Source organism: Carassius gibelio, chromosome A7 (assembly GCF_023724105.1).
Source record: "Carassius gibelio isolate Cgi1373 ecotype wild population from Czech Republic chromosome A7, carGib1.2-hapl.c, whole genome shotgun sequence".
Taxonomy (NCBI): domain Eukaryota; kingdom Metazoa; phylum Chordata; class Actinopteri; order Cypriniformes; family Cyprinidae; genus Carassius; species Carassius gibelio.
The window spans coordinates 29,399,764-29,415,126 of NC_068377.1; the positions used below are offsets into that span (position 1 = coordinate 29,399,764).

Below are 15,363 nucleotides of genomic sequence, written 5' to 3' on the forward strand. Positions count from 1 at the left end.
CTTACCGCGGTTCTCCGTAGCCAATAGAAAAAAAGCCCAAGTATGAATGACAGTTGAAGGAACCAATCATATTTCGTCAACTCCATCTCTACGCACTCTCAAACCAATCATAGTTCAATGTGTTGTGTCATCTCACAGAAACACTTCCTTGTTTCCAGTATCACGCATGTGATTTTTATTTAGCAAATTATTTTACGTGCCTAAATAGTTAACGTTTGATTTCTAGTTAAAGTCAGTTTAGGGTTTTACACTGAAACGTTCACGATGGGTTTACTGACGATCTTAAAGAAGATGAAGCACAAGGAGCGTGAAATGCGTCTACTAATGCTGTAAGCTAACTTCCCACAGAACTGAATTCAAATGCATTCATATAATAACCTAGAAAACAATATTCTTTTGAAGCCGCCGTTTTTATTTTTAATAAAGTACATACTACTCACGAACGTCGATTACTCAAACAAGGCTCGTTAAGTGTAATGTTTTTATTCCTTGTAATGCTAAAGACTTGTGGGTCCCTATCCTTTCTGTTATAGGGGTCTTGACAATGCTGGAAAAACAACCATCCTAAAGAAATTCAACGGTGAGGATGTCAGCACGATCTCTCCAACATTAGGCTTCAACATAAAGACACTCGAGCACAGAGGGTAAGCCTGGTTGTGTTAGAGATGAGTTCACCCATGATGCATCTATAAGTTAAGGGTATGATAAGATGCTAACTCTTAATGAAACGTTAAAATGGGTATACAGGTGCTGGTCAAATAATTTAGAATATCATCAAAAAGTAGATTTATTTCATTAATTCCATTCAGAAAGTTAAACTTGCATATTATATTCATTCATTGCACACAGACAGATAGATTTCAAATGTTATTATGTTAATTATTTCTTGTAATTTTGAGGATTATAGCTGACAACTAAGGAAAATCCCAAAATCAGTATCCCAGAAAATTTGAATATTACTTAAGACCAATACAAATAAATAATTTTTAGAAGTCTTGGCCAACTGAAAAGTATGAATATGATAAGTAAAGTGAAAGTGACGTGACATTCAGCCAAGTATGGTGACCCATACTCAGAATTTGTGCTCTGCATTTAACCCATCCTGAGTGCACACACACAGAGCAGTGAACACACACCCGGAGCAGTGGGCAGCCATTTATGATGTGGCGTCCGGGGAGCAGTTGGGAGTTTGGTGCCTTGCTCAAGGGCACCTAAGTCAGGGTATTGAAGGTGGAGAGAGAACTGTACATGCACTCCCCCCCCCCACCTACAATCCCTGCTGGCCCGAGACTCAAACTCACAACCTTTCGATTGCCAGTCTGACTCTCTAACCATTTAGCCACGACTTCCCTAAGTATGAGCATGTACCGCACTCAATACTTAGTTGGGGCTCCTTTTGCCTGAATTACTACTGCAGCAATGCGGTGTGGCATGGAGTCGGTCAGTCTGTGGCACTGCTCAGGTGTTATGAGAGCCCAGGTTGCTTGATAGTGGCCTTCAGCTCTTCTGCATTGTTGGGTCTGGCATATCCCATCTTCCTCTTCACAATACCCCATAGATTTTCTATGGGGTTAAGGTCAGACGAGTTTGCTGGCCAATTAAGAAAAGCGATACCATGGTCCTTAAACCAGGTACTAGTAGCTTTGGCATTGTGTGCAGGAGCCAAGTCCTGTAGGAAAATGAAATCTGCATCTCCATAAAGTTGGTCAGCAGCAGGAAGCATGAAGTGCTCTAAAACATCCTGGTATACGGCTGCCTTGACCTTGGACCTCAGAAAACACAGTGGACCAACACCAGCAGATGACATGGCACTCCAAACCATCACTGACTGTGGAAACTTTACACTGTACCTTATGCAACGTGGATTGTGTGACTCTCCTCTCTTCCTCCAGAATCTGGGACCCTGATTTCCAAAAGAAATGCAAAATTTACTTTCATCAGAGAACATAACTATCGACAACTCAGCAGCAGTCCTGTCCTTTTTGTCTTTAGCCCAGGCGAGACGCTTCCGATGCTGTCTGTTGTTCAAAAGTGGCTTGACACAAGGAATGCGACAGCTGAAACCCAGGTCTTGCATACTTCTGTGCATTATGGTTCTTAAAGCACCGACTCCAGCTGCAGTCCACTCTTTGTTAATCTTCCCCACATTTTTGAATGGGTTTTGTTTCACAATCCTCTCAAGGGTGCCGTTATCTCTATTGCTTGCACACTTTTTCTTTTCTACCACATCTTTTCCTTCCCTTCGCCTCGCTATTAATGTGCTTGGACACAGAGCTCTTTGACCAGCCAGCCTCTTTTGCAATGACCTTTTGTGTCTTGCCCTCCTTGTGCAAGGTGTCAGTGGTCGTCTTTTGGACAACTGTCGAGTCAGCAGTCTTGCCCATGATTTAGTAGCCTACAGAACTAGACTGAGACCATTTAGAGGCCTTTGCAGTGTTTTGAGTTAATTAGCTGATTAGAGTGTGGCACCAGGTGTTTTCAATATTGAACCTTTTCAAAATATTCTAATTTCCTGAGATACTGAATTTGGGATTTTCCTTAGTTGTCAGTTATAATCATTAAAAATTAAAAGAAATAAATATTTGAAAAATATCGGTCTGTGTTTAATGAATAAATATAAAATTTTCACTTTTTGAATGGAATTAGTGAAATCAACTTTTTGATGATATTGGATGATATTGGTATATATGTTTAAGAAAATGTACAAATATACATGCTTTTTATCAATATTGCTGTGATAAATTTCAAATAATTATGTTTCTCGTTTTCTTCACTTGGAAACTAGGTTTAAGCTGAATATCTGGGATGTTGGTGGTCAAAAGTCCTTGAGATCTTACTGGAGGAATTATTTTGAGAGTACAGATGGACTGGTGTGGGTCGTGGACAGCGCTGACAGATTAAGACTGGAGGACTGCAGGAAAGAGCTGAGTACTTTATTACTAGAGGAGGTGAGAGGACCAATATCTTTACTTTGACAATGTTACAGTTTAAATAAATGAAATGGTTAGATTTTGACATTTGTTTACTAAGCATCTTTTATTAAACAAATGACAATAGGCTACAGTTTCCAATCAAGCATGTGTTGTTAAATAAAATGTTAATTACACTGCATTTCTCCGAAATAGCGATTAGGAGGAGCCACTCTGTTAGTTTTTGCAAACAAGCAGGACCTACCAGGTGCTTTATCAAAAGATGGAATTCGAGAGGTGAGTCTTATCTTAAACGGGGACATTTTAATGAAACTGCCTTGTGGTTAGAGGAATATGTGACTAGGCTTTCTTCATTTTGTCCAGGTTTTAGCCCTTGATGACATTAAGACCCATCACTGGTGCATTGTGGGATGCAGTGCTGTGACTGGGGAGAACCTGCTAACAGGTGTGGACTGGCTACTTGATGATATAGCAGCACGGATCTTCACATCTGACTGATGGACTTTTAACATTTTGGAGATGGACAGAAAAAAAAAAATTGTTCCTGTTGGACTGAAAGTGCGTTTCAAATGTTTGAGGATGTCTAAGTAGCTGTACTACCAACTGTGTTTTTGAGAGCTCACCAATAAATCCTGTTTGCTTGATGGAAGCCATTTTGAAGTTTTCCTTGTTACAAGTGGTTGAACCATACACTAGCTACAAGTGTGCAGCTATTAAGTTACTTTACACCAAGAATACTTAATTCTGCCTCAACCAATCTGGTACCTGGGCTTTCATTCCGTTTTATGAATTATAGGTCTGGCTCCACCCTTCTTGACTTTAAGCTTACCTTAAAACCATGAACATTACTTCTATTAAATGCGTCAAGTGTTGAACTTCACCTACCGACAGTAAAGCTGTATATATTGTAGGTGCACACATTGCACATTTTTATGATGCCTAAAGCACTACAAACTGAATTTTACTGCAAATGGTCACTTTCCATTTAGAAAAATTAAGTTCCCTCAATAAAGATGTGGATGTAAAAGGGGAGACTCCGACACAACTGCATTGGAAACTACAAATTCCATAAAGCCATTTATTTAACAAGCATCTTTGGAAGGGAATACAAAAGGAAAAACATTGAATTTATAGGTGTCCATCGATAACACCATTCATTCAATCTGCTTCGGTTCAGCAGATGCACAGTACAAGGACATCCATCGGTGTCAGTTCAACTTCTCGGATGCAGCTTACATGACCTAAGGGGGATAAAGACAGCATAAGTAAAAAAAGTCTCTTCAATCCGTACCTTTAAAAACTTCTACATTTATCAGAAATATCAGTCAGTCATTACACATCAGACTGGGGCGATAAATGTCATCATTAAAAACTACTAATAAACTAACTACGGTCAAAAGTGGATACAAAATACAAACCTTCAAGATCACCAGCAAACCAAGTGACAATGGGGCAACCTGGAGGGACAGTAGCAACAACTAAAAGAAAAATAAAGGGAAAACAGACATTACGGATCAGAGAGGTATCAAGCCATCCTGACTTTTCAGCCTGAGGCAGTTGTCACAACTCTTATACTTTTCAAATCAACAGTGCAAAGGGTAGGGTCAGAAGGGTACCATTCAGTCAGAGAAATCAGACTGGGGCGGTAAATCAGTCATCACACCTACTAGGCTAGCTCACGTGTAACAACCTGAAAATACTAAATACATACCAGCTGCAGTACACTCAAGGGAAGACATTGTAGTCCTGCAAGGAAACAAGAATAATAAAGAACTCTTAAATTTATGCTAGAGCTAGTCATTATTAGACAGTTGGTAAATAAGTCATTCCCTTATTGTCCATCCCCATAATTCACTAATGACAAGCTACTAAGTACTGCAAATCCTTAACTCTGTAAAGTTGCTTTACAATGATTTGTATTGAACTTTAAACTGCATAAACATAACAAACACTTTTTAGCAATGTCATAGGACACCTTTAAAAAAAAAAAAAAAAAAAGTTTAGCAAGCAGAAATTTCAACTGAAAGCCATTACTGAGGTCAGAGGGTACCATTCAGTCAGATTGATCAGACTGGGGCGGTAAATCAGTCATCACACCTACTAGGCTAGCTCACATGTAACAACCTGAAAATACTAAATACATACCAGCTGCAGTACACTCAAGGGGGAAGAACTTCAAGAATCCACTGTAGTCCTACAAGGAATCAGTGAGAAAAACTTAGGAAACAATTGTAAAGGAAAACTAATCCATACTAAATCTAGTTCTTCTCAGACTGTTGGTAACCCCAACAAGTCATCCCCTTGTTACCCAGGCAACACCAGTGGGTTCACCTTTTCAGGTTCTGGTATTGACACCGGGCATAAGACATGTGCAAGTTACATAAAAGAACAAGCTGCAATAGGGGTCACTTTGTACATTAGGTACACAATGCTCACCTGTGAAGCTTTCATATCAGATGTGCCACCTGTAGGTAAAAAAAAAAAAAATATTAAGATGGGAGAGCTACACAAATGCAGAGACACAGATGCCAAATCTGTAACATCAGTAATCTTAATTTGTCAGCAGGGCTTCAGACGAACGAGATTCCAAAAAGATAATCATCACCCGTTACAGATGGACTAGAGCACTGAGTGGTGCAAGTTAACTAAAAAGGGACCATTTCAATGGAATGTGTCAAGAGAAATACATATTCTTACCTGCTGAGTACTTCAGGTAAGCAACCTTTTAGGACAGAAAACCAATCAGAGTGTCACTTCAGATACAAAAAGCATTGAAAATGTAGGGGAATCATGTATTGTAACTTCAGTAATAAAGATTTATCAACAGGATTTCAGACGAACGAGATTCCAAAAGGATAATCATCATCAGTTACAGGGAGTTAAATCAGCAGACAGGAGCAAGTAACCTTACCTAGTACCACCAAAGGACATGATCCTCTTAGTTTTGGACAAATAACAGTCCTGTCAAGAAAAGAGGAACAATGTCAGACACCGGCATGTGCCAAATCAGAATGATAAACATCCACTAAATCTCTCAGATGTTCGTAACTTTTCACATCGGGTCAAAGTGAGCTAAGTATCTTCATCACCGAGACGGAGCAAAATACGGCATTTTAAAAAGTTGAACCAAAGTACCTAAGAGAGTTGCAGGTCCTTGTTCCATCACTACCTAGCTGCACCATGGTCACCAAGACAGAGCGGGATGATCTAGAAAAGTTACAGGCATAAGCACAGAAAGCAGCCAGCGGTTCAAAAACAAGCACTATACAGTCTGATCATACTTTGGTGACTAGAATGCCATATGACAAATGTCGTCCAGTTTAGATATGAAAGGTTAATCATTTCAGATTGGTTTAATTTTATTTTTTTATTAAAATACACTTACCAATACAATATCTATGGTCACCATGCCCTCCGTGTTCATGTGAGGGAGCCTTTAAAGCAGAACAAAACAATTAAAAACCATAATAAGGAGGCGACTAGACACTCAACATCTGGACCAGGTCAGAATAAAAAGGCAAACATCAATGGAATTCAGACATATGCTTGTCTTTGAAATCATCATCTAATTGTTCAGTCTTAAATTGAGGACCTCAACACTTGAAAGGATTACCTTGAATTTAACGGATTTCGGACTACTCATCCCAGAAGCCTGCACAAAAGCTGCAAAACAAATGTTTTATTTATTTTTTATATAGGTGCCTGCATTCACAAACATGACTTGAACTAACAAAATAAATGCTAGTCAGTGTGTGCTAGATGTCCAATGCTACTCAGGTTAGAACGGTTACATCAAAGCAATTCAGGAAGAGAGAATTCAGAAGTCATCACAGTAGCACTGGATGTCTATCCATTCACAAACTCAGCAAACAAATGCTGCAGATACTTCTTGGGTGTGGTGGACCATAATTCAGGACTAAACCATAGGTGGAAGATTAGGGGTGTGCCATAACAGGAGTTTTGATGGTGAATGATTAAGATATCACAATATCAACATGCTTCTATACAGTGAAGTGTATAATTTAAGTATTTGTTCATTCCGTTTCTAGAATGCGATTGCCAAATACACCTACTGAACCTGAAAAGCACTGCTTGTTTTACCTGTATATTATGTTTATTCATAACATGTAATGGGTTTAGTTTATAACAAATTCAAAGAGATCATTATCAACTTTCAAGTTTAAAGCCAGATTTTCCACTCCAAAGTGGAAGCTGTAGAAACCAGACCATTCATTATTTTATAAAAATTTAAAAAAAAAAAAAAAGCAGCATTTGTTTCTGCACAGTCTAATGAACGAATTCGCTTTAAATCAAGAAACCAATTAGGGTTAGATGATAATGTTAAACCACTTTTTGTCTCTTATAAATGCACATTTGATAGTGGCTCGAGTTAGAATGTAGAGGTAAGCGTTCATTATCAAAATCAGTTTATAAAAAAAAAAAAAAAAAAAAAAAAAAAAAGTTAGACTACTTTACATTAGGCATTGGTCTTCTATTGTGGCATGCATTTAAGTCAGAGTTCGAAACACACATAGCACCTCAGTACCAAGGTGAATACAGTTTGTATTGTGTATGAAACCGTATTTTAAAAACCCGCTGTATAAATGCACAAATGCTATGGACTACAAATACATACTACATTCATAGTGCAAATGAGTTTTGTTCCGCTTTTGCCGCATAAACTTAACATTTATCAAACTACTCCATTTTAAAGGAAAATTATATTGTGATAATTACCGAATAAAATCGCAAAGCCATAGTCTGCCATCATTTTATCAGTTTATAAATCAGTTTTTAAAATATGGAAAATGGTGTGGCTGTAATGCTCAGAAAACTTGCAAAAAAGAATGGAAATGGAATTGATGAAATCATGATTTTCCTGATTTTATTTATTTTTACATTTTGCCATAAACACCCACCCCCATGTCACTTCAGTTAAACTCTTAAAAGTTCTTAATTGATAATAGTTAAAGTTTTAGTTCACGGAATTCCTTAATGTCAATCAGGTCCACACGTGGCTCAATCCGGCCTCTAAAAAGCACCCAATAATGCAAATACAGCATTGTACACGCATAAGAAGTTGTGCTTAAATTAAATATCAATCGATCTAGTACTATAAAGTGTACCCTAGTCCAGAACTCACCTTCCCATGAGCCCATGCTCGTCGGAGTCGCCATGTCTGCAAAAGAGAAACCTCTAGTTAAAGACACGTGTTTGCATTGAAGCTTCCAGGCCACTGTGAACGCATAGACCACTCCTCAGATAAATAAAGTGCAATCACATTATTTCAGTACAGGTCTGTGAAAGTTATCATCATTGAGAGATCTCGACGAAGTCTTAAAAAGAGCAAACCAGTAGTAAATATGGCTTGATTCTGCTATAGTAGCAAATCAACTTTGATAATAATGGGACCGTTTTAATGCGAGCAGAAAGTAAGCCAGGATGGTTTCAGATAAACACCAGAGGCACATGGGCCAACGGAACCGAAACACCTAGAAGTTTGCTTCACGAACTGAAATAAACCTTTAAATGCATATTAAGACAGAAAAGGAGGAAATATATTTATAACGTAGGTCTCCTTTGAAGAAGGCGAAATAAAACGCTGAACAACCACAGGACATGTAACGTAATGACAATATTATCAAACACCTTACCAGTGGAGAAGCTGCACCAAAATGGAGGACAGGAAGGTCTCGGCGCCTTTTATTCTTCTCACGTGTCATGTCCACGCCCTTTTTTAAAAACAACCAATGAGGTTACTGGATTACACTTAAAAGCGCTAGCCTTTAAAAAAAAAAAGTAATTAATAAATGTGATTCATAAATTATAGCTGCACAAAATGTATGTAAAAAATATGTTATTCTAGTGCATAGAATACATATTCTACAGCAAAAAAATAAAAAATAAAAGCAGCCGATTAATCACAGTCATGGAGTGGGGGACTGTAATATTTTCTGTGAAACAAAGTTAATCGTGTCTAATAGTTATTCAAGGTTTCAGTGACAATGACATTAATTATAAATGAAAAATGTCCAGAGTTAAATTAGTGCTAAGAGGTCCTCCATTTTACTAATTTGAACGTATGACAATGTATAACACACTGAGTATCACACATAAGCCTACATATAGGTGCAGAACTTTCCGCGTTTTGTTGCTTGATAAAATACAAAGGAGATGAAAATTATAATTGTTTTTTTAAGCTTCATGTTTACCACTAGATGGCATTATATCTGCACCGATACAAGATTACAAGTAGGAATCGGAACAGCAGTTACTACTCTCTAGTCTACATCTATGTAGTATGTATACTGTCCATAATATGCAAATTTTCTGAATACATGGTTACCCAGACAACCCAGCCTATTTGTCGACCTATATATTTTCAATCTGAGAAAACACATTCAAGTGTCACATTCTGAAATATATTTTTGTAATTTTTTATATGAGGGTTGAAACTAAATATATTTTCTATTTTAAAAAATATGTTTCATTGAGCTTCTCTATTTGCAACATATATTTGTCATACATTTATGTATTTTGGTATATATTTTGGTTATGGGAAACCACACTTTTGTACAGCAGAACAGAATCAAGCAACACAGGTTGATTTTGTCTCACTTTTCCTTTTAATTATTATCATTGCTTTGACGTCATGATGCTGTTAAAACAAAACAAAACCAAACAAATACATGACATTAGGAAATTGGGTTCAGCAAGCAAGTTTTAGAAGATAAATAAGTCCCAAAAACATTAATATATTCACTTCATCTCTTGGCTCAGTTATTTATACACTTCACTGCCAGTGATGATACCTGTTGATTACTTTTTTTTTTTAATCCATGAGCTCCCAAATTTTTTTTCTTTTTTTAAGAGTTAACCCTTTGGTACATAAACTGTAATACATGCCCATATCCAAAGTACAGGAACTCTGCTACGGTTCACAGCTCAAAAACTTTATCACATCAAATAAAAAAGATCTTTCCATGTCAGATCATAATAGCATATAGGCCTCATGTTTCCTTACAAAGGGAACAAAGATCAAGTAGACGCCTCTTTAGCACTGTGATAACAAATGTATATATTGATAAAAAGTTCAAATATTGACCTTTCATGTCAAGTTACATAATGATCAGTGGGTATCAGTTTTATTCAAGAACAACCATGCATTATTCAATATTTGTGCACATTTAAATGAATAATTTGAATTACTCATCAAGTTGAAAATACAAATCAGTCTGTTCTACTATTATCTGAATTCTGCTAAAACACCATTCCTGTTCAATTCACTTTTGTCTGATGTTGTGGATGAAGAAGAGTTTGATGATATAGGTGTCAGTGTCACACTATACAGATTGGCAACGAAAGTCTCCCATCCTCGACGGAAAGCTCTGTCCACAGCCTTAAAGTAGAAAAATGACAATAAATGATCGAGCCAGTTTATCACAGAAAACAACACCCTTTATATATGTACATACATCAGAAGTTTGTTCAGTTCTACAGGGTCATTGCTCTAACAGAGAAAGAATGTGCCCTTATTAGTTGAACTAGAGGACATAGAATGGAGGTGACAGGGTTGTTTGGTAATTCGCAGACATTCCTTTAACCAAGGTCACCTTGTGTGTGACTGAAAAGAGTTGTGCCTGTATAACTTGCGTTTGTACTCTGACCATGTAAGTGCAAACAGAAAACTGACAGTGACTTAACAGATGGACCAAAAAATGACTAATAGCAAAAGGGGGTGGGATTAAATATATAAGCGATTACTGTTTAGGTAGGGTGGAGAGATGGAGAGGAGAGGCAACCATGGTATATTGCAGCAAATGTAAACAGTTAAGGGCTGATAAAAGACCTCTTATTTCTGCACAATGCAGAAAAGGAACTTTACCCCAGAAGTCTCTATATATCTCTAAAATATCATCCTCCTCCAAGTCATAGCGGGTTACAGAGTAACTATAGCCGTGCCTGCTCAAGTGATCTTCCAAATAATATTAAGGTCTTAGGACAGGGGTGTCCAGATTCAGTCCTGGAGGGACATTGTTCTGCAGAGTTTAACTCCAATTAAACACACCTGAACCAGCTAATCAAGGTCTTACTAGCATTACTAGAAAATTTCAAGCAAGTGTGGTGAGGCAAGTTACAGTAGTTAAACTCTGCAGGACACCAGCCCTCCAGGACTGAGTTTGGACACCCCTAGGAGTTAAATATTGTAATTAGATACTGGGATGATGCATGAGCATTATCAGTTATCAGAACTAACTTCGGATTAATTCACAAATAAATTATTACCAAGTGAAATTCGTATGTTGTTGTAAGCAGTTTGTGTTTGATTCACTAAAAAGAACCGACTCATTAGAGTCATTCGTTTTCACGGGCATGTTTTTATTCACCAAAGAGCACAGTTGCAGTCAGGGTATTTCAGTACAGAGGAAGAATTTCGGCGGAGGAATGACTGTTGGAACCGCCAACAAAACCTTATGTCATTCTATTCCGGTACCGGAATTTTTTAAAATGAATTAGACCAGCACTTATTAGCAACTAAATCTTACCTTGCGATAATTCTTGACAGTGTTTCTCTTTACAACTTCCAGTGACTCTCCGTTATGTTTGCCTTCTGGCTTCTTCCCTTTTTTTGTGTCTTCCATTTCCCCTTCTCCTTCCTTCTTCCCTGAGATCAGAATCTGGTCGTCAGCATGCTCCCTCGCGGAGAAATGGACAAGTGTTGGTTCTGGTTCCCTGCTGTTTTCCAGGGTTTGGGATGCTGGTGGTGGCACCTCTGGGTTTAGATGAACAGAGGTGAACTTATTGGTCTCCTTACCCAGTTCTTTCTCTGAGGCAAATGTATCATATTTTGCCTTCCTGGAGCTCATCCTGCTCCAGCGGCGACTCAGTCTGCTGGGCTTTCTCTTCAGTAAAGTGGTCCCATCGTCATCCATCATGCCCTGGTTAAAATCAACCACATGATCATCCTCTTCTATCCAGCTCGGAGCTGTCCTATTGTCTTGGCTGTTCCGGTTCAAGGTTCCTATCTGCTCTTCTGTGGTCTCTCTCTGTACACCGTCTCCACACACTTCATCCAAGCGCCCATAGAATCCACTAGCCTTGTCCAGGAAAGGAGGAGAACGAGGGGCCATGTTCTTTTTGGAGCTCCTGCCGATAGTCATGGTCTTGTGAACTCAGGAGCAATCTTTATCCAGTCTTTGAAACCTAAAGAGGAAGGAAGAAGGAAACATGACATTGACGTGTGCTGGTGATCATCTGTTTAAAATGCTGAGAAGAGATCAGCCATATATTTGTCATGAGAGACTATACAAAAGAAAAGTCCTTACACAATCAAAGAAAAGAAGAAGAGCAGCAAGCTTCCTCGGGCCACTGTCGAAATGAAATTTACATGGCCTGAGTTTTATCTCTCCCCTCCATCCCACATTATTGTGTGTTTATCTGTCATGTCATCATAGGCACACTGTTCAAAGTTCATTCTCTGTGTACAGCCTATCAGTGAGTTCCTATTTAGGAACAGTGTGTCTCCTAAAACGACAGACTACTCTCTGCTTTATGACTTTATGATAAGATGAACTCCAGCCTCTCATTAACTGTGACTACAGTTGGTCTAGCTGGTGCCAAGACAGATGACTGTGACTCAAAATCACTCATAAATATGTCATACAGCGCAGAGGTTTAAACAGCCATTATTGCATGTTTTCTATATTATTCATATTAGGACGTTCATTAAGCTGGACTTTCCAAATATTTTACGAAAAGCTGAAATACGAATGAAATGGGACATGAAATTAAAAGCTATACTTACATTTTATGACATAAACATTTTAGTAAAGCCCATAACTTACCTTACATATACAGTGTGGGAACTTCGTTTTTAAGATATGATACATGATATATTAAGAATTTAAATATAAATGCTCTGCTGTCGATTTCAACTTTTTGGAAATGATGGGTCAGTATTGATGGTGCAGTCCTCTTATATTACAAGCTGTAGTTCTGCTTAGAAAGTGTTATAAAATTCAGTTTTGTGTTAAGTTTTGTGGCATAAAAAAAAAGAAAGATAAGAAAAGAAAAGAATTGACTAACTTCAGTTGTTTAGAGTTAATCATGGGAGTATATATAATTTGGTGTTGTAAATTATAATTTACACACAAACAAGCTATGTTTCCAATATTACTACATAAACATAGGCCCGGTTTCATAGCCAGGGCTTAGCCTAACCCAGGATAAAGCCATAGTTCAATTAAGACATTAAAGTAATTTTTATACCTTAGAAAAAAGCATTACTGGTGTGCATCTTAAGACAAAACAAAGGCAGTGAGATGTTTTAAAGATCAGCCAGTGCTAGTTTCTTTCAGTTGAAACCACTCAGATTTACATTTTAGTCCAGGACTAGGCTTAAGCCTTGTCTGTGAAAACGTCTTATTTTATATTATGTGTGAACTATCATTTCCAAATGTCAAGTTTGCTTTATAATAAGCTTAAAAATATTCTTACATTTAAAGAAAAAAAGAACATGCAAAGCAAAAAATATAAATTACAGAAAAATGGATAAAAAAAAAATAAACAGAATTATAAGACATAAAAACAAACCCAAGAGCAGTGTAGGCTGACTTACCTGCTGGTTGTTTTCGCGTGACTCTGCTCTTACTCGCTCGCTGTGTTCTGGGCTCTACTCACCTTACTCTGACACACACAATCGTCACACTGTCTGAACCTGTCGTCATTCAAGCACACTAATACCTCCCCCTCTCTCTCTTGGTTTCTGTGTAATTAACTGAAGAACAGAATCAGACAACTCAGACCTACTCAACAAACCGTATCAAAGTTTTACTGCACAAGTTGTTGAAAGTGTTACTGAATGACTCACCTGAGCAGGACTCTTAACTGTGTTTTGGGGATTATTCACTGGGTGGAAACATGGGAGGGATTCTGCTTCCAAAAAGGAATACTGCTTCAAATATTTCCCCCCTCAAACTGATGTTGGAATACATAAAGAGGGTAAAATAGGGGTCTCAAAATACCAAAGTGACAGTGAGGGAAAGAGAAAGATTGCAATAAACACCTGGAAGCATTAGGTGTGGCCTTTAAGACTAAGTGTCTGCTATACAGGGTAATACTTAAGAAAGTGCATGTAATTGTATGTCGGTGTGATCCGTATTCGGTTCTCATGTGTTCTTCAAAATGGTTTAAACATCAGTAGTCACTTGAAGAATTTTCTAACCTTATGAAAAAACTTCTAGATTTAAAAAAATGAAAAGCTACAGGAAGATGTTGGTTATTTAAAAAATGTACATATAATACACAAATATTTAAGTAGTTTGAAATCATAGGCAGACTGACTCTATTATGTAGGCAATATTAGCATTTTGTGACTCTCTGATTGGTTGAGATTTCTTTGCAGAATCATGGTAATGTAGTTTTTCACCAGTAATTCCATCATCGAACATGGTTATAAAAAAAAAGTATAAATAATGCTGATGGCGTCAACAAAGCATATAAAAATTCAAGATTAACAACCTCATCTGTCTTTAATAGATTACAAGATATTGTTAAAAATCTAAATTTTCTGACAAGACTTTTGCACTTTGCATAAACAACTTCTGACTGAGTGGTGGCCACCTCACTTCACTTGAACTAGCACAGAGCCAACTCTTCCTGCTTGATACCTTTACATCCTTATATTCTTAACATTTTGGATTCGGTAAAACGTGTAGATTTCTAAAGCAATAAAATAGAAAACTTTCCCAGCACATTGAATCTGACAAACTTGTCCGCTACGTTCTTGTGCCATCTACATTTCTACATCACCACCAGTATGATGATGTGCATAAGAATTCTGTTGGTTTTCACCCTTTGCTTTCAAGGGGTCAAGAAACATAATCTGCACTTTACACTCTTGTCACCTGAAGCTTTACCAGTGCCACGTACACAACATGCAACTGGATTAAAGATAAGCACACCATTGTGATTCAACAAAGATTGTTAATGGCATAAATAGACACCATATCTGACCTATTTTATTTCCTCTATGTATCAGTGAAAAAACAAACAAAACACAACTAACTGTCTTAGACTGTAAGACTTTATGTGAAGACATAAGACAAGTACACCAGAATGAAGGTAACAGAGACATGGGACAGCAGACATAATGGGTTATAAAGCAAACCTAAACAACTACATTTCTAATCTATATATATACATATAAATATATATCTATAAATACAACTTACTGATTAGAGGTGCTCCGATCACGATCGGCCGATCGTTATGCGTATCTCCTCAGTAAAGCCGGTTTTCTAATCAGCGATTAATTCCATCAGGTGCCTGATTTCACATAGAGCAGCTGTTACTACACAGAGCCGTTGTTAATAGAGAAGATGCGCAAATCACGTTAATTTTCAGCGTTTATTGGCCCATCTTCTCAGTTAAC

The 15,363-nt window shown here is 37.6% G+C and overlaps 2 protein-coding genes, 1 long non-coding RNA gene and 6 other non-coding genes across 11 annotated transcripts in view; 1 reads left to right on the plus strand and 8 right to left on the minus strand.

Annotated features, from left to right (window-relative positions):
• The window catches only part of LOC128017103 (uncharacterized), a 148,841-nt gene extending 140,202 nt beyond the window's left edge, over window positions 1–8,639 (minus strand). The window contains exons 1-12 of one of the 2 annotated variants that reach the window (XR_008184367.1): window positions 8,585–8,639; window positions 8,074–8,109; window positions 6,544–6,593; window positions 6,316–6,364; window positions 6,066–6,137; window positions 5,842–5,891; window positions 5,628–5,652; window positions 5,367–5,395; window positions 5,076–5,124; window positions 4,642–4,676; window positions 4,349–4,408; window positions 4,040–4,171 (exon numbers count right to left, since the gene is read on the minus strand). This is a non-coding gene — a long non-coding RNA (uncharacterized LOC128017103). Of the gene's footprint in view, window positions 1–3,996; window positions 4,172–4,348; window positions 4,409–4,641; window positions 4,677–5,075; window positions 5,125–5,366; window positions 5,396–5,627; window positions 5,653–5,841; window positions 5,892–6,065; window positions 6,138–6,315; window positions 6,365–6,543; window positions 6,594–8,073; window positions 8,110–8,584 lie in introns of those variants that run through there. The other variant, XR_008184366.1, reaches the window with a different exon arrangement.
• On the plus strand, window positions 121–3,579 carry arl2 (ADP-ribosylation factor-like 2). The gene is made up of 5 exons (XM_052602292.1): window positions 121–329; window positions 534–644; window positions 2,786–2,948; window positions 3,126–3,206; window positions 3,294–3,579. The coding sequence occupies exons 1-5, from the start codon at window positions 265–267 to the stop codon at window positions 3,426–3,428; spliced, it is 555 nt and encodes a 184-aa protein (XP_052458252.1). The 5' UTR covers window positions 121–264; the 3' UTR covers window positions 3,429–3,579.
• Window positions 4,237–4,303, minus strand: LOC128017955 (small nucleolar RNA SNORD31). Its single transcript, XR_008184646.1, has one exon. It is a non-coding gene; the product is annotated as a small nucleolar RNA SNORD31 (small nucleolar RNA).
• On the minus strand, window positions 4,529–4,597 carry LOC128017954 (small nucleolar RNA SNORD31). Its single transcript, XR_008184645.1, has one exon. It is a non-coding gene; the product is annotated as a small nucleolar RNA SNORD31 (small nucleolar RNA).
• LOC128017953 (small nucleolar RNA SNORD31) lies at window positions 4,964–5,032 on the minus strand. The gene has a single exon (XR_008184644.1). It is a non-coding gene; the product is annotated as a small nucleolar RNA SNORD31 (small nucleolar RNA).
• On the minus strand, window positions 5,194–5,320 carry LOC128017956 (small nucleolar RNA SNORD22). Its single transcript, XR_008184647.1, has one exon. It is a non-coding gene; the product is annotated as a small nucleolar RNA SNORD22 (small nucleolar RNA).
• On the minus strand, window positions 5,468–5,539 carry LOC128017952 (small nucleolar RNA SNORD30). The gene has a single exon (XR_008184643.1). It is a non-coding gene; the product is annotated as a small nucleolar RNA SNORD30 (small nucleolar RNA).
• LOC128017951 (small nucleolar RNA SNORD29) lies at window positions 5,960–6,024 on the minus strand. The gene has a single exon (XR_008184642.1). It is a non-coding gene; the product is annotated as a small nucleolar RNA SNORD29 (small nucleolar RNA).
• Window positions 8,640–9,533: 894 nt separating the features above from the next.
• LOC128017104 (uncharacterized) lies at window positions 9,534–15,221 on the minus strand. 2 transcript variants are annotated; one of them, XM_052602299.1, is made up of 6 exons: window positions 15,164–15,220; window positions 13,801–13,907; window positions 13,549–13,707; window positions 12,257–12,299; window positions 11,477–12,134; window positions 9,534–10,329 (listed from the first exon to the last, which is right to left on the minus strand). In XM_052602299.1, the coding sequence occupies exons 5-6, from the start codon at window positions 12,089–12,091 to the stop codon at window positions 10,177–10,179; spliced, it is 768 nt and encodes a 255-aa protein (XP_052458259.1). In that variant the 5' UTR covers window positions 12,092–12,134; window positions 12,257–12,299; window positions 13,549–13,707; window positions 13,801–13,907; window positions 15,164–15,220; the 3' UTR covers window positions 9,534–10,176. The 2 variants fall into 2 exon arrangements, with proteins under 2 accessions (XP_052458259.1, XP_052458260.1); XM_052602300.1 differs by lacking the exon at window positions 12,257–12,299 and having other exon boundaries at window positions 15,164–15,221.
• Window positions 15,222–15,363: the final 142 nt, after the last annotated feature.